We start from the raw sequence: 19363 nt of genomic DNA, 5'->3' as shown, positions 1-19363 counted from the left end.
TTTTTATTATTATATTGTTATTATTATTTTCATAAATTTGTTGGTACTTGTCTTCACGATCCACATTATGTGTTTTTTTATCAGCAACAGAAATGTTTTGTAGAAGTAAAAAATTAAAAATAAAATAAATCAGCATTACAACCACCAAAAGGATGCAGAGAATGCACCAATGAAACACAAAACAAAAAACTAACAACAACCCCAAAGGACGACCTCTTACATACCCAACACACACTCCCCCTTTGAGAACAAAAACTCACAAAATTCTCTGAACACAAACTTCCCCAGAATTGAGCCTCGCAACCCCACCCCCTGCTCAACTCCAACTTCACTCTTCCCCCTCAAGAAGCTCCTCCTGCTCATGCTCTTCATTCCAAATTTCATCTCCTTCATCAACAGGTTTTATCAATGTATTATCCACATTCCAAATGTCACCTGCTTCAAGTCATTATTTTATAGAAGTAAAAAATTCTATTGACTAGATTTTAGCAAATGTATTTCAGGTACTAACTTGATGGAAAGATTCCATGATCAGTTTAAGCCAATGCTCATTGGTGAAAAGATGCCATGGAAGTTATCAGATTCCACAATTATCCGCATGCCTCTGTCATTAGAATTCATGAAAGATGGTATTGAGCATGGCTCAGAGAGGATTAAACAGATCTGTGACATATTTTGGGAGCATGCATCTAGAAACCTTCTATTCTTAAAATCAGTTTTGCAGGTAGCGCCCTTTCATGATGCTTTTCAGTTGATATTATATGTCATTGATTCATTTCTTGCTTAGAGATTCTGTTTTGTAAAACCTAATACTGTTCTTTGATCTTCATATGATATTTCTAAAAAGTATAATGGGATGTATACCCATCCAGTTTATGCAGATATGAAACAAAAGTGCATAATTAATTTAATTGCATCGAAATTTTACTATTTGTAGCTTGTAGAAAAGCACTTGAGCAGCATCGGTGTTGACGATAATAAATTGTTGGGAAAACTACTTAATCCTCCCTGCTGGTATGTGCCAAATATTGAAATATACCCTCTGGTTTTTGAAATGACTCTGATATACCTTGTCAGATGATGTCATAGGACAAATACTACCCTTCTGTTAGTAGTCCATCATATTCTATTTGCATATGATGTCTCGTGATGCCTAAATTATTTTGAAAATCCTATTTTGCCTTTTGATAGTCAAAATGACTGTTCTTCGAATGCTCATAACATGAAATGCTTTATATGTTATCTTTGATTTTGTTTTATTTTTCATTTTAAATATTTTATTATGTTTTATATGTTATGTTTATGTAGTTTAATTTGAGATAATAGGTTTTATAAAAAACATTTATTTTAAAATTTAAGTTTATATTTTTTAATTAATACTATGTTGATTTTTTAATTTTTTGTATTTTTGCATTTTTGTGCCTTGCTTCATGATGTAATATCTCAGTTATGTACTGCAAGGGTACTTTGGTCTATTTACATTCTCTTATGTTATGTACATTTGCCCTAATATAAAAGTAGATTGCCTGGTGCCGCCAGCTAGAATTTTTTGACTCTCGTACATTTTTTTCCTCTATTCTCTTCTTCCTTCTCTGTAGAGAACATTGATGTGGGCCGCACAGCTGTGGTCCCACTCTGTCCGTAGGGTAGAATGTATTTAGTCACAGCTGTGGTTTTTTTGCTATTCTGTTATTTCTAGTTTCAGTTTTATATTGTTTGTTATTTGTTAGCAGTTATGATGTAAACACCAAGGGCAGATATGTCCTTTCATGTAACTAGCATAACCTATATATATTAACTTAAAGTGGCGGCAGCAGAATATTGACATTCTGTTATTCTCCTCAAAATCTATGTTCTACTGCTCTTTCACCACTCTTTCTTCTACTTCTTCTTCACTTTCTCTTCTCATCGAACCTGAAATCTCTTAGTGGTCAAGACTGAATAGCAGTCTTGAAAACCTACATGGTATCAGAGCCAAGTTAGGGTTTTTCATGTGAGTCTAATACCAGCCGACTACATGAGAATTCCCTAGGACTGAAAGCTGAAAAGGAGGAGTTCGCAGACTAATTCTTGGAGATCGCCAGAGGTGCTAGCAATTGTTGGAAACTTGCTAGGGTTGCAGAGTGTTGGTGGTCAGGAAGGATCAGAGAAGACTAGGGTTCAGGTAACCCTAGAAGGCAGCGAACTAATTTTTCCTTGTAAGTTGTTTACTTTTTAAGAGAAGTTCTATCAGAGAAGATAGGTTGGACCTAACTGGAGGGGAAGGTAGAACCATTCTAGTTCTTTCTCTCTTCGATTCACTAGGGTTTTATAGCAAACCCTGGCCGAACTGTGTTTCTCTCTACTCTAGGGTTTGAAAGTGATCTGCGGCAAGCCTTAGTGTTTGACTGAACCCTGTGATCTACCTAGAGCTACTCTTAAGTTTATTGGTAGGTCCGATCAGGTTCTAGGGTTTCTTATTAACCCTACTGCAAGCTCATCTATACAGTTTGGACTGTGCGGCTGAATTGCTTCCTTTCAGGACTGATTAAAACCCTAACTTTCCCTAGCATATCAGTTTTTTTTAAAACTGTTCTCAGAGTTCTAAGGGAGTTAGAGATCTACGGACAACTACTGCTGTGTTGGCTAGTTGGTTTCAGATCAGAATTATTTCGGTTTTGTGCACATACACTGAGAATACAGATCAGGCCTATACTGTTTTGATTGTGATTGGTGATTCAAGTGCTATTTTGAGACTTGACAGAAATGGAGTCTAAAATTCAGGCAGAAGGCAGTCTTGGGAACATCAGTTATGGTGGTATTTCTGAGATGGGTGGTCGGATTACGACCATAAAGTTTGATGGATCAAACTATTTGGAATGGGCCCAATCAGCCATGATGGCTATTGGTGGAAGAGGTAAATTAGGGTACCTCCTGGGAGATATGAAAGAACCTTCCAAGGGAGACCCGACATATACCAAGTGGATGCAAGAAAACTACTTGGTTATGACATGGCTGTGTAATTCTATGCAGCCTCATATTAGCCGGAATTATTTGTGGGCAAAGACAACTAAGGAGATATGGGATGTTATGAAAGAAACTTACTCCCAACCCCTTAATGTTGCCAGAGCATATGAATTGAAATGTGAAGTGAACACCCTTAAACAAGGAGAGAAACCGGTGTCGGTCTACTTCTCTACCTTGAAGTCCCTGTGGCACGAGATTGATCACTTAGAGACTCTTGAGTGGGAGAGTCCCAAAGATGCTCAGACCCATAGAAAGCACATCGAGACAAATAGAGTGTTTGAGTTCCTGGCGGGACTGAACTCAGAATATATTGTGAGGCAGTAGATTTTGACTAGAGACAGTGTGACTCTCTCTCAGGCTTACTCATTTGTACACAGTGAAGAGACCAGAAGGAAGGTTATGATGCAACCCACATCAGCCTTTGTAGCGGCTACACCAAAATCAGGGGGTGATTCAGAGAAGGACAGGAGGAAGGAAGACAAGAAGGATGTAGTATGTGAACATTGTAAGAAACCCAAACATACAAAAGAGACATGTTGGAAACTGCATCCCCACTTGGTTCCTGCGAGTTAAGAAACAAGAAGGGCACTGCTCATGTAGCCATGAACACTGATTCAACATCCTCATCTGGCACAAAAGGAACATCTTTGGAGACCTTAGCTGCAGTTCGGGCTGCCCTAATACAGCTAGAAAAGGAGGTTGGAAATTCAGCTCAGCCACCGCAGCCTCCATCAGCCCTTGTCACATCTGCCTTCGCCCATTCAGGTACTCGAGCTTCAGCTTATCATGCCTCAGCTCCAGGTACTACTGAACCTTGTTGGGTAATAGACTCAGGTGCATCTGATCACATGACTAGCTTGCCTTCATTGTTTACTACTTACCATTTGTCTTCTGGTAGGGATAAGGTATCTATTGCTGATGGCTCCCTGGTTCCTATTTCTGGGAAGGGTGACATCAAGCTTTCAGATACTATCTCCCTATCATCTGTTTTGCATGTTCCTAAGCTTGATACTAACCTTCTTTCAGTCAGTAGTATTACCAAGCATATGAACTGCTCAGTAACCTTCTTCCCTAACCGATGTGTTTTTCAGGACTTGGAGACGCAGAAGGTGATTGGGACTGGCCGTGAGACGAATGGGATCTATCTGCTCAGGGAGCGGTTCCGTCAGGGAGAGTCAGTAGAGAAGTTGTCTTTTGTTTCTCATAGTGTGAGTCCGGTTATGCTTTGGCATAACCGATTAGGTCATTTGTCTTTTCGATCTTTACAGAGTTTGTTTCCTACTTTATTTGAGTCTATTGAGTTGTCTTAGCTACAGTGTGAAAGTTGTGAGTTTGCTAAGCATTGTAGAAAGCCTTATTTATTGAGTAATAAAAGGAGTGATAATTCTTTTGATATTGTGCATACTGACGTTTGGGGGCCTTATCATATCCCTTCCATGGGTGGGTACAGATACTTTTTGTTATTTGTTGATGACCATACCCGTTTTTCTTGGGTTTATCTCATGCGTTCACGAGATGAGGTACCTTCCTTAACCCAAAATTTTCACCAAATGATCCTAACCCAGTTTGATGCCAAGATCAAAGTTCTCAGATCTGATAACGCAAAGGAATACTTTGCTAAATCATTGACATCTTATCTTCTTCATCATGGGGTTATCCACCAGAGCTCTTGCCCTCATACACCTCAGCAGAATGGAGTTGCTGAGAGGAAGAATAGGCACATTTTGGAAGTGGCTAGAAGCCTCATGTTTACTTCCAATGTCCCTATTCGCTTCTGGGGGGATGCTATCCTCACGGCAATATACCTTATTAATCGGGTCCCTTCCAGGGTCCTTGATATGCGATCTCCTTTTTCGCTTCTACACCCATGTGAGGACTTGTTTTCTATTCCCCTTAAGACATTCGGTTGCACTTGCTTTGTTTAGCTTCTCGGACCCCATCCCTCCAAGTTCGAACCCAAAGCCTCCAAATGCATCTTCCTTGGTTATGCACAAACTCAAAAGGGTTATTGCTGTTATGATTCTGTCTTCGGGAGGAAGTTTGTCTCCATGGATGTCACTTTGGGACACCCTATTATCCTCGGGTTGCTCCTCAGGGGGAGAGTAGTGAGAGTGGGGGTTTGAGTTCTTGTCTTCAGGGGGAGAGCAGTGAGAGTGGGGCAGTTCCTTTACCTTTTCCATTGGGTGATGAGAGCTGCAATGGTGAGGGTGGTCAGAGGGATCAGGAGTTGAGGGAAAGCTGCAATGGTGAGGGTGGTCAGAGGGATCAGGAGTTGAGGGTTTATCACAGGCGGTGCAGGTAGGTTGATCCTGATCATCAGCAGTCCAGACCAACTCCAATCTCATCTGCAGCTCCAGGTCCAGATTCTTCAGTCCCAGAGCCCACAGAGACTTCCCCTACAGATGATCTTGACCTTCCAATTGCAGTCCGTAAAGGGAAACAACATTGTACCACATCCACAGCCCACTGTATTTCCCATTTTTTATCCTATGATCGCCTATCTCCTACCTACAGGTCCTACCTTAGTTCCATTTCCAATGTCCCTATTCCAAGAACAGTGCAAGAAGCCCTATCCGTCCCTGAATGGAAAGATGCAATGCAAGTTGAGATGGATGCCCTGTTGAAAAACAACACTTGGGAGGTAGTTGATTTGCCAAAAGGAAAGAAACCAGTTGGATGCAGATGGGTATTTATGGTGAAGCATAATGCAGATGGATCTATTGAGAGGTATAAAGCTCGGTTAGTTGCAAGAGGGTTTACACAGACTTATGGCATAGATTACTTGGAGACATTTGCATCGGTAGCCAAGATGACTACTATTCGTGTTCTATTGTCCCTTGCAGCAAGTCACACTTGGCCTTTATACCAAATGGACGTGAAAAATGCCTTTCTGAATGGAGATCTATAGGAAGAAGTTTACATGCGTTTGCCTCCTGGATTCTATGATGCAGAAATAGGTAAGAAGGTCTGCCGGCTCAACAAGGCTTTGTATGGTTTGAAACAGTTACCTAGGGCTTGGTTCGATAGATTCAGACTAGCACTTGTGAAGTTTGGATATGTACAGGCCCAGTCAGATCATACCCTATTCATCAAGAGGGTGGAGTCCTCTTTGACACTACTGGCCGTATATGTTGATGATATTGTGGTCACAGGGAAAGATAGCCATGAGATTGAGTCTCTTAAATAGCTTCTTCACCAAGAATTTGAGGTGAAGGACCTTGGTGTACTCCGGTATTTTTTGGGTATTGAGGTTGCTAGATCCAAACAGGGGATCTTTATATCTCAGAGGAAATATGTCCTAGACCTGTTGGCAGAAACTGGAAAGTTAGGTTTCAAGCCTGCAGATACACCAATTGAACAAAATCACAGGATTAGTGTCGAGAGTGGGGAGCTTCTTGAAGACAAAGTTATGTTCCAGCAACTGGTAGGAAAGCTCCTATATCTCTGCCTCACTCGGCCATATATTACTTATGCTGTTAGTGTTGTCAGCCAGTACATGCATTCTCCTAGAACCACACATCTTCTTGCGGCAGAAAGAATCTTAGCCTACTTGAAGAGATGCCCAGGTAAGGGTATACTTTTCAAGAACAACAATCACATGAAGGTGGAGGTCTATACTGATGCAGATTGGGCTGGGAGTGTTGATGACAGAAGGTCTACCTTAGGATATTGTGCCCTTGTGGGAGGAAACCTTGTGTCCTGGAGAAGTAAGAAACAAAGTGTTGTCTCCCGGTCAAGTGCTGAAGCAGAATACAGGTCCATGGCCAATGGAGTGGCTGAAATCCTATGGCTAAGATCTCTACTTGAGGAGTTGGGTATTGAGTATGAGAAGCCCCTGATGCTGTACTATGATAATCAAGCCGCCATTAATATAGCACATAATCCAGTACAGCATGACAGAACCAAACACATTGAAGTTGACCGCCATTTTGTGCAAGAGAGGGTCTCATCTCAAGAAGTATGCCTCCCTTACATCACATCCAGTATGCAACTAGCAGACAGCCTCACTAAAGCTGTATCAAGAAAGAAGCTAGAGGCGGATCTATCCAAGTTGGGAATGATGAACATATACTCCCAACTTGAGGGGGAGTGTAGAGAACATTGATGTGGGCCCCACAGCTGTGGTCCCACTCTGTCCGTAGGGTAGAATGTATTTAGTCACAGCTGTGGTTTTTTTGCTATTCTGTTATTTCTAGTTTCAGTTTTATATTGTTTGTTATTTGTTAGCAGTAATGATGTAAACACCAAGGGCAGATATGTCCTTTCATGTAACTAGCATAACCTATATATATTAACTTAAAGTGGCGGCGGCAGAATATTGACATTCTGTTCTTCTCCTCAAAATCTGTGTTCTACTGCTCTTTCACCACTCTTTCTTCTACTTCTTCTTCACTTTCTCTTCTCATCGAACCTGAAATCTCTTAGTGGTCAAGACTGAATAGCAGTCTTGAAAACCTACATGCTCTTCCCTCTTCTTTCTTCCTTGGAAAACATGATATTAGAGCAGGACGATGCTCTCTAAATCTGTTCTCTGGTCGTAGCACATCTTCTTTCTTCCTTGAACTGAGAATGGAAGGAACAAACTCGTCCCAGCCCTGAGAACACTTTGGCCCCTCTACTCAGAACACGATTGTAATCTAAAAAAGGACAATACCAGAGATCTGTGGATGGTTGATTGAAGCTTTTTCTAGAGGTCGATGACTATTTTTTCTTTTCGTTTATTATCTCTGGGTTGGAATCTTCAAGAGATTTGTTCAGACTGTACAGGGGCAAGAACTAAATTATTTGTTGCCTCGGTTCTTGGCAGTAAGACCCAAGGACAGGCTAAGTTCTGCATTGACCGAATGGTGTAAGGGGTGTTTGACCCTTCTTTGTGGATCTGTAGATCCAAAACTGTAAGGTTTTGAAACCTTTGTAGGTCATGAGTGACCTGGTTCAATTGACGGGATACTGCAGTAGCTTTTATTGATGTTTTTGTGGCTTGTATTGGCCTGGAAGAGGTCTAACAGACCTTTACATGTGTGAGACAGCAGTTTCTGTGTGCGAATGTGCTTTTTGCTTGCATAGAAATATCTAGGGAGTGGGCGTGGTTATCATCTGTGCGTGTGGACTGAAAGGTAACAGTTTATTGTTCACTCTAGAGTTATCATATATGGCTACTGAAGATTCTGCAACATTAGGAACTTTATCTAATCAGGGTGGACTGAATGCTGGTCACGATGCTTCAAATTTCCCTATGGCTATCACTCCCTTGGATGGTAGGAATCACTTGGCTTGTTCCAAGGAGATGCGGCTGTATATTACAGATAAGGGTAATGTGGAGGTTATCAATGGGGTAAAGGAACCTAGATCAGGGACTGCTGAATATGACAAGTGGGACCAAGAGAGTTACATGATTATGTTGTGGCTTTTGACATCCATGTTACCTTCTGTTAAACAAAAAGGCATTATTGCCAGAATTTATCAATTACAAGCAGAATCTTCACCATGTAAGCAGGGGGAGAGGAGTTTATTTGTCTACTATTCAGCCCTAACTTCAATCTGGAAAAAGCTAGATTACTACCAGAGTATTTAGAGGGAAAGTGAAAAAGACATAAGCTGAAGAAAACAGGAAGTCAGCTATAAATGCTTCTAAGAGGGAGATTATTGCCTTAGCAGTAAGGAGAAACATAAGCTGAAGAAAAAAGGGGGAAGGCTAGAAAAGATCAAATGATAAAGATAAATTGTGGTGTACTCATTGTCAGAAATCCAGGCAGACTTGTGAAACTTGCTGGGATCTAGTTGGGAAGCCAAAGTGAGCACAATAGCTGGGCAAGAAGTTAGTACAGGACCAGAATTAGAAACCAAATCAGAAGAAGTATACCTCAGCCAGCTTAGCATCTCATGATTCTCAATATGTTAATTCATCTTGGGTTTGTCCCCCAATTCTGATTTCAAGGAGGATATTATTAACTCCTTCTATGACCATTTGGAGCAATATGGTAGGGCTCTTCGACATGTAGATACTAGAACTACACCTTCGACTTCTTTTGCATCCTCCTTAGAGGCTCTACTTTCCATGTAACCTCTAACACTCCGAAATCCCTATGCTTTCCTTTCAGCCATTCACAGTGTTCCCCTTCCTAAGAGTGTTGTAGAGGCTTTATCCATTCTTGAATGGACAAATGCTATGAAGGAGGAGACTAATGCCTTACATAAGAATGAAAGGAATCTGTGGGGTGCAAATGGGTGTTTTCAGTGAAACTCAAGGCAGATGGCACAGTTGAGAGATACAAGGATCGCCTGGTTGCAAAAGGTTCTACTCAGGTGTACGGGGTTGATTATGTAGAGACCTTTGCTCCAGTAGCAAAGATGAACTTTATTCGGGTCCTCCTCTCTCTAGCAACAAATTTGGATTGGGAACTCCACCAATTAGATATTAAAAATGACTTCTTGAATGGTGATTTGGAGGAAGAGGTGTCCCTTGGAACTTACTCTTTTAAAGCATTACATGACTTAAGTCCCAACCTTGGTTCAACCCCTTGAGCCATTATTGTTTTATTCCCTTCTTTAAGATCCAATTCACTTGTTTCTTTTAAGCCCTTCCTCAAAGGCAGCCTACTGTTTCCTTTTTTTTTTTGGGGGGGGGGGAGTTGGTCAAACTTTTTGCTTTTTGTTAAGTGTGGTCCCCATGGTAAGCCAACTTTCCCTTGGGTAAGTTTATTGGCAACTTACCCAAAAAAGTCTTACCCATCTCTTAGGTGGGTGAGTTACTTACCCATGGAGGGGGGAAATTGGCCAAATATCATTTAAAATATAAATAATATTTTAAATACATTTTGATATATATAATGTATAATGTTATATATAATATTATATGTATATATTTAATATATAATATATATAATTGGGGTTAACCCAATTGGACTGGGTGTAGTCGGGAATTCACTCCCCATCCCTGATCAGGTATCACTATTAATCTTCATCCCCATCCTTGATCCCATTGGGTCATGGAAGCTGGGTACCTGACAGGGATGGTGACAATTGCCATCCCTATTTCTATCCACTACTGTCTCTCCCTTCCCTTTGGGAAGCAGATGATCTATCTTTTTCCTCTTCCAAGGGTTTAGGTGAGCATTGTAAAGCAGCCCTTTCCATTAATCCTTTTTTTGTCTCATTATAGATCTCTTACTGTCCTTATTCACCTCACTTCTCTAGCCTGGTGTTTTTGCAGAGTATTACTGTTCCATCCACAAAACCCTTTAACCAATCGATTGTTTCCCTAACCATTTACAGAGTATATTCTTCTCCACCATAACTTCCTTCTTCCACTTTGTAACCGGAATGAAGCCTTTTGAAGCATTTTCCATCCCTAAAAAAACCCCTTAAATGCAAAATTAAGTTTATGGACAAATATTTCAGAAACAAGAGGTTTTAAAGTAAATGGGATTTAAACAGGATATGTTCTATCTACAAATAAATAATAGGAGTTCAAATCAAGGTACTCTTTGTATTTGAAACTAACGACTAATTCAATGCAACCTCTTCTGTTACCTTGGTTCTATAGTTCATAAAATGGAGACATTGAGGAGGATGTCACCCATAGAACTAGAGTAGGATGGACGAAATGAAGGGACACTTCTAGAGGCTTTGTGATAGGCGAAGCTCTGAGAACCCCCTATTTGCTAATGATGTTCATTCATTCATTCATTCTAATTAAACATCTTCTTAAAAGATAGTTAAAATTATAAAATCATTTTTTTTTGTATGGGGATTAAGAATTTAAGAGTATAAATGGACTTGTTTGGGCTTTTGCCTCAAGAGGCATGGTACAAAGGCGGCTTGTAGAATTAGAAATGCAAAATGTTTGCAAGGTGCCAACTAACTAGTTAGTTGGTAATGTCTCCCACTGGTTGTAGTAGGGACTTGCAATCAAAATCTGCTTGCACTAGGGTTAGGGGGTATGGGTTTAGGGGATGGGCTACCCCACATTGTGTAGCCCCATGAGCAAGAAAACCAAAGGAATGCAAAAGGTTTTACATGAAATTACCTATTTGAAGTAATGCAATTGAAAGAAAAGAGATTGAGGGTTTTGCATGCTTGAATATGTTTTATATGTTTGATTTTATTTATAAATTTTCATTTGAATATGTTTTACATGTTATATTTATGTATTTTAAGTTTAGATAATGTTTTTTTTTTTAAACATTTATTTTAAAATTTAAGTTTATGTTTTTAATTAATATTATGTTTAATATTTTATTTTTTTTCTTTTTTTGCATTGTTTTATAATTTTTTTGGCATTTTTTTTTGCATTTTTGTGCCTTGCTTTGTAAAGGCGTGTGCCTTGCCTTGTGCCTCAGGCACAAATTTCCCCTTGCACCTTTTTTCACCTTGTGCTTTTAAAACACGTCTCAAAGCAGTAAGTCCTTATTGGAAGATTTGGAGTTTAGCAAAATTGGGGAAATGATGAGGGGGTGGAAGGGAATTTTGATGAGGTTTGGAGTCATGAAGGGTGACACAGCTCTGGGATCAGATGTATACAATATATCTTTCTTTAAGAGGTTTTAGTACATTGTTAAGAGAAATGTAATGGAGATGTACAAGAAATTTTGGAAAGGTAAGATGGTGGAAAAAGTGCTAGTGATACATTAATTTCTTTTATTCCGTGGTAAAGTAGCCTGTAAGGTGAAAGATTTCAGGTGGATAAGTTTGATATCCAACATATGTAATATAATAGCAAAGTTCTATCAAGAAGATTGAGATTTTTAGTTTTACATGAAACCATGGGGCCTACTCAAGATGGCATCTGTTAAAGGGAGACAAATTCTAGATGTAGTGATATTAGCTAGTGAATGTGTATATGTTAGAATTACAAGTAGAAAGGAGGGTTTAATTTGCAAGATTGATATTGAGCAGGCTTCTGATCATGTGTTATAGGGTTTATTACCAAAAAAATGTTGTCTCCTAGAGGAGCAAGAAGCTATCTGTAGCAGTGATTTAAAAAGTGTGCCTATGCGCACCGATGAAGTGTATTTTAAGGTATGCACCTCCCCTAGGCCCCAAGTGTAGTAATTTTGAAAGGTGTGCACCTTTTTCAGTTTTTGCACTTTTTGTTCTTTTTTGAACCCAGTGGCTGTGCCAGGGGCTCGACCCCCGGACCCCTAACCAATTCTCTTGAGGCAAGCCCAAAGAAGGCTGCCTATTTGCTAATGTTGTTCATTTCATTCATCCTAATAAAAGTTATTTTAAATAAGAATTAAAAATTAAAAATTACAAAATCACCTTTTTTATAGGGATTGAGAACTTATGATCCTAACATGGGCTTTATTGGGCTTGCCTCAAGGGCTTGGTGCAAATGCGGCTCGTAGAATCAGGGGTGCAAAATGTTTTACACCACATTAGCTATTTGAAGTAATGCAATTGTGAAAAATTGTGATTGGGGGTTTTACATGCTTGAACATGTTTCATATATTTGAGTTTATTTTTACATTTTCATTTGAATATGTTTCACATATTGTTTGTGTATTTTAATTTTTGACAATAATTTTTTAAAACGTTTATTTTAAAGTTTAAGTTTATATCTTCAATTAATGTTATGTTTAATATTTATATATTTTATTTCTTGCACCTTGCACATTTAAAACAATGATCTGTAGTGGCTTGGTCTAGTGCAGAGGTCGGATATAGAGCGATGGTTCATTGAGTATTAGAATTCTTATGGCTGAAGAAATTATTAGTAGAGATGGGAGTGCAGATTGATGCCCCAATGAAGCAGATTGCTTGTAAAGAGATTTTTTGGCCGTTCATAAAATCCAATCCCTAAACTAGAGAGTAATCTTAGTAAGCTAGCCATGAATAATTTCTATTCTCAGTTTGTGGGGGACTATTGAGGGTATTATTTTCATTGTAATGAATCTAGTGAAGGGTGCCTCTTGAGGGTTAATTTTCTAAATATATGTCTCTATGTACCCATGATTGTGGATGAAGAAAACTGAAGAGAGGAGAGCTGAGAGTTCGGCAATGAGGGTCTGAGAAGAGAGTTTCGAACTTACCCTCTCTCAGCACCCTAACACTGTTTTATTTAGATATATTTGAATAATTACAAGGAGGCCCTTAGTTGGGCAAGAATTTACAAAGAACTTAATATTGACAGGGTGGGCCCAGAATAAGGTCCATTACAGAAAAGAAACATAAATAACAAGAAAGAATAAACAACCTATGGGCCATTCGGCCCATCTTCTCTACAGTCCCCCTCAAGCTGAGCATAGATGTCAATCATGCTAAGCTTGCTGGTATCATGCTGAAGTTTTGCCTTGGGAATGCCTTTGGTGAGAAAATCTGCCAACTGTCCTTCAGATGTGATGAAAGGAAGACACACTTCACCCGGAGAGACCCTTTCCCTAATGAAGTGTCGATCAACTTCAATATGCTTGGTTCTATCATGTTGCACTGGGTTGTGAGCAATGTTGATGGCAGCCTGATTATCACAGTACAACATCATTGGCTTGTCATATTTAACTCCAAGTTCTTCCATCAAAGATTTGAGTCATAATAATTCAGAAACTCCATGTGCCATGGCCCTGTATTCAGCTTCAGCAGAAGACTGAGCAACAACCGATTGTTTCTTGCTTCTCCAAGAAACAACATTACCAGCTACCAAGCTGCAATACCCAGAAGTAGATCTTCTGTCATCAATGTTCCTGGCCCAGTCAGCATCGGTGTAGGCTTCAAGTTTCATATGACCATGCTTGGCAAACAGAATACCCTTTCCTGGGGAGCCCTTCAAATAACATAGGATTCTCTCTGCAGCTGCCATATGAGTGTCTCGGGGAGCATGCATGAATTGGCTAATGCAACTGACTGCATATGCAATATCTGGCCGAGTCATGCATAGGTACAAAAGTTTCCCAAGAAGTCTCTGAAAGATTCCTTTGTCTTCTAACAATGTCCCTTCTGAGGCTGAGAGTTTATGACTCATATCAATAGGAGTAGCAACTGGTCTAGCACCCATCTTTCCAGTTTCGAGCTTCAAACCGGAACCGAGTTGTTCCCCTTCCCCTTTTTTCTTTTCTCTGATTCTTCCTGGCCACCGAACCACTTCTCCAAGAGATTCAAGTCTTGGGCACTTCCAATGACCTCCAAGAATCAGGCAACACGAGTTAAGCTTCCAGCCCTAGGATATTGAAGTTCAGGTATGCTCTGATACCATGAAGAAAACTGAAGAGAGGAGAGCTGAGAGTTCGGCAATGAGGGTCTGAGAAGAGAGTTTTGAACTTACCCTCTCTCAGCACCCTAACACTGTTTTATTTAGATATATTTGAATAATTACAAGGAGGCCCTTAATTGGGCAAGAATTTACAAAGAACTTAATATTGACAGGATGGGCCCAGAATAAGGCCCATTATAGAAAAGAAACATAAATAACAAGAAAGAATAAACAACCTATGGGCCATTCGGTCCATCTTCTCTATAGTGGAGATGAAAACCAACTTAACATGATCAGAATCAGCATGGAAACTTGCCATTTCAGACATGCATATTGACATATTAATGTTACTGGAAATCCTTTTAAGCAAAGCTAGATGCATCTAATGTAGTGTCACCAGAGTGGTATAAGCTAGTTATTTGGTGTGTTTAAGTTCCCTGAATTATCTGTATTGGTACATCACTACATCTAAAGTACGAGGTGTCTAGCACTTTATAAAGTTCTTGATGGTGTTTTAAGAACACAGGGGGCTTAGTTCAATCATTTCTTTTGATTACTGTAACAGGTACCAGAAATCAAGGAATTAAATATCGATACAAAACGTCTGATACGGGGCGTATCGTATTGGTATTGGATTAGGGCGATACAAGATACGTTAAGAATGGAAACGTATCCTGTAAATCGCGCATATCAGACCGATACGAGTGTGTATCAGCCTGTACACACCGATACCGACCGATAAGCAACATCTTTGATTAAAAATTCAAACGCTGCTAATAGTGTGATTTGAACCTGGGACATTGTGCGCGTGGTGCGAGAGCCTTAAGCTCTCCTTCAAACCACTTGGGCATGCCATGCATTGTGATATTTAATGAAATAACAAATTTTTATTAATGTCTATCCAAATAAATAATCAATATTTATGTTTAACAACCCCAATTAAAAATTAAAATAAATAATATTTAAAATTATTATTTTATAAACAAATGAAATAAATAATCTGTTAATTCTATATTTACATCAAAAGGAGTACAAAAAAAGTATTTATATCAAAAGATGATTTTATTCTCAATAAATTTATACAAATAAAATATTAATCATAGAATAATTACCTTACTACTTAAAATTTATAAATTTGCACATGATATATATGTTACAAATTTTATATGTTTTTATAATTATTAATTAATATTTTCATTTACATTAAATGACAACGTATTTATTATTTACAAAAAATAAAAATATGTTTGAAAAATATTCAAGAATATAATATTAAATTGAAATTATCAAATCCACTAATCTACATTTATATGAAAATGTGATTTTTAATTTAAAAAAAAAAAATATACAAATAAAAAGTTTAATAATGAAATAATTATTTTAATAATTAAAAATTATGAATTTGAATATGATGCATATCTTAGAAATTGTAACCAATTTTATATATTTTAAGTTAAATTTATATATTTTTATAAATTATTAAATGATAATTTAATTTATATTTGAGAATTTAATATTTGGTTACCTTTTTTTGTTAATGTTAAAATGTAAAAATAATAAAATAGAAAATAATTGATATAATAATTAGGATAAATATAATAAGTCCATCTTGGACTCTTAATTAATGCATTGTATGATTTATTTTTATGTATACCATTAAATATATATTTCTTATATATTTATACATTATTTATGGTTATTTGACTATAAATTTAGTGTTATTAATGTGTTTATGAAATTTGCATGTGTTTCCCTAGTGTATCCAAGTTTTTCATATTTTCATCCGTATCCATGCGTTTCCAAAGCGTATCCATATCAGTATCCGTATCCAAGTTGTCCGATACGTTACTCGATATCAATACTTAATCCTTGCCAGAAATAAAACTTATGCCCTTTATTTTGTAATTAAGTGGATCCAACTGGTAGTTGCTTTAAAACTAAGATGAACATATAGGCAACCCCTATAAAAACCCAAATTCTAATTTAAACCCATAAAATAATGTTAGATAATCACAACTAATCCTATTAAGAAAGGCCATTACCTAATTTTTGTCCTAGAGGCCATTGCACGGAGTAATTGTTCTAAGGCTCAAACCTTCCCCCTCACATTTGTCAGCCCTAGATTCTACCATTACACTAAGCAATGGCCCCAACTACATGTCATATTGCAATTAAATTAACTTATAGAGTATCCCCATAATAAACCATAAATTGCAGACTGGAATCCTGTCATGAATTGACACCCTATCAGTAAAATGGCCTTAGTTCCTAGGGGTGCTCACGGTTTGGTTAACTAAACTGTGGGCCCATTTTTGAATCCGAACTGGTATTGCCAATTTTTGGGAAACTGGTAACCAAAACCGAAACAAAGCCGATTGGTTAACTACTTGAGTGGTTTGATTAACTGTCGGTTTTTTAGTTTTTTATATTTATAATATATATTATAAATAAATATAAATATATAATAAAAAACTAGAAGTACATATAAAATATTATATTTTAAATAATAAATAATATATTATGTATTATAAATATATATTGATATATGTAATGCGTATTTATTAATTTATAATATATAGTGGGCTCAGTTTTTCAGTTTTTGATGATCACCCCTATTAGTTCCTGCAAATTATATTAGATTTACTAGAATTTGGTCTCATTGGATGGGTGACTGAAAATTCTATCTAGTGATACCAAAATCAAGTTGAATGTATGTTTTGATCCCTAAGAAGCTAGGTAGGTAAAAAATTACAGGATTTCAACTTGAAGTTTCTAAAATTTGTATACTCCTTGTTAATATCTAATAGTTTGTCAGGTAGGAAAATGATGTGATTACAACTTGAAGTTTCTAAAACCTGTAGACTCACTAATATGAATCTAATAACTACTTTGGATCTTGACTATGTAATCCTGTTCCTATGACAACTTAAAAATAATAGCTAACGAAGCAACATAATAAGTTGACCCAAATTAGGAAACTTAGAAACTGCTACTAAAGGGGGAATCAAGGGAAATCTGATTTCTTCCTCAATGGTGTTTTCCCCTTTTACATGCCCTCTCCTTTAAGTTACAAATTCATTGCTCTCTCTTGAAAATAAGTTTTCACATCTATTATTGTTGATATCTCATAGAGTCCTTTCCTGAACCTCACATTCATCTTCAATTTCTAAGAACTTTTTGGGCTCCATTTAAGTTATTTGACTTAACATTGTTCTTTCTAAACTGTATCTTATCTTCCAGGTGTCACAATCAACATGGGAGGATGGGAGTGCACAACCATGTCTAGATTATTCAGTTTTTGTGGACACATCATCTGCTCCTTTAAGGAATCCTTTTGCTGAAAAGAAGTGGAGAAAGTTTCAGATATCAAGGCTATTTAGCAACTCCAATGTTGCAACCAAGTTGCAAATTATAGATGTGGACATTTTTCAAGGAGGAAATAAAGTTGTTGACAGATGGCTTGTTGCTCTCAGCTTGGGATCTGGGCAAACAAGAAATATGGCTCTTGATAGGTATGTCTGTAGGAACTTTAATTGTATCAACAGTACTTTCCTCTTAATCATCCATGTGCAGCTTAAGTTCCGTTTAACTTAAGCTGCCTAATTAGCGAGTTTTAATCATAGTACAATTAGTATTGGAGATGATGCTATACCTCAGTGAAATGTTTTTCATTACCTTTGTTTCACAATACATAACAAGGTAGCTATTAAGGATAGACAATGACATCTAGTTAATGAGAGAACAAGTTGTAAGAATAGCATCACTCCAAATACATTTAGGAACACTCATATGATGATGTAAAAGGGACTGAGCAGTTGTTCTAAGTATAAGTGCAAAAAGGTTCTTGCGTTCAGCCAACCGATTTTGTTGAGATGTATAAGTGCAAAAGGTTTGGTGGATGATTCCATGTTGTTCCAAGTATTCTTGAAATGGGGTATAGAAATATTCTTTCCCATTATCAGAACAAAGAATTTTAATGTGAACACCAAATTGAGTGCGGATTTCAGCATAAAATTTTTGAAAAATGGAGAATAATTAACTCTTTTCTTTCATGGTAAATCCATGTCATCCTTAAATAATCATCAACAAAAATTACAAAGTACTTATAACCATTGTATGACACAATTCTATTTGGACCCCAAATATCAAAATGGACTAAAGAAAAAGAACTCAAACTACAACTATCTACTTTAGGACTGAAGGAAACCCGATGGTTTTTCCCATACTAACACAACTCACATTCCAATGAAGAAAGACGATGCAATGACAAAACAAGTAACTGAAGTGTCTTGAGAGAAGGATGGCCAAGTCTGGAATGCCACTGGAGAGGTGTAAGAGAGGATTGGAGAGCTACTGCTGGACTACCACCATCAAGATAATGCAATCCATTGGTTTCATTCCCTTCATCAATCTTCTTCCCTGTCTTGAGATCCTGAAAAGCACAAGAGTTAGGAAAGAAAGTTACAGAACAATTGAGAGATTTAGTCAATTTGCTAAAGATATAAGACTAAAAGGGAATTTGGGCACATACAAAACTGAAGTGGCTGTTTGTGGTGTAGAAGATGGACAAAGGGAGGAAAACAAACGTGGAGTCTTAGTCATATGATCGGGAGCTATAGAATCGACAATCTAGGGTGAAGGTTTGGAAGCCAGACAAGCCATACCTGAGTGGGAAAGAGTAATCGTAATCTATTGGGAAGTAGCTTGAAGAAACCTTTCATACTCATCACGTGGAATACTCATCATCTCCTTCCTAGAGGCACTAGTAGATGTAAACGGTGCTTGATCAGTCTGCTGGGTATCAACTGCTTCACCACCACTTCTTGTGTTTGCATGATTAACCCATGTAAAAGTTGGTCCATGTAGATTATAGCAAAAATTAACATTGTGTGCTTCTATCCCACAATGTGTACACTTCCTAGGCCCAAACTACAACCTCAATCACGACCTCCACTACGTCCACCATCACGATGCAACATAGGTCCACCACGACCTCCCTGAACTCCATGACCTCCTCTATTTCCACGGCCTCCCCCTCACATCACTGCAATGGCTGATCTATCTAAAACTGTGGAACACTTTGAAGACCCAATATTAATCCTACAGAGTTGTGCAAGCACCTCCTCAAGGGATGGAAGAGAAAACCTCCTAGAATCTGAGCTTTAACTA

At 37.9% G+C, this 19363-nt stretch overlaps 1 protein-coding gene across 1 annotated transcript in view; it reads left to right on the top strand.

The window, feature by feature from the left end:
- The window catches only part of LOC104589014 (Zinc finger, C3HC4 type (RING finger) family protein), a 103209-nt gene that overhangs the window by 46413 nt on the left and 37433 nt on the right, over positions 1-19363 (top strand). The window contains exons 6-7 of the mRNA XM_010247177.3: positions 504-724; positions 17435-17706. Of these exons, the coding sequence (XP_010245479.1) occupies positions 504-724; positions 17435-17706 (493 nt within the window). The remainder of the gene's footprint in view (positions 1-503; positions 725-17434; positions 17707-19363) is intronic.

This window comes from Nelumbo nucifera, chromosome 4, assembly GCF_055504915.1.
Source record: "Nelumbo nucifera cultivar China Antique chromosome 4, China Antique-T2T, whole genome shotgun sequence".
Lineage (NCBI taxonomy): Eukaryota > Viridiplantae > Streptophyta > Magnoliopsida > Proteales > Nelumbonaceae > Nelumbo > Nelumbo nucifera.
Note: the sequence above shows the minus strand (reverse complement) of the source record. Positions and strands in the feature narration are given on the sequence as shown.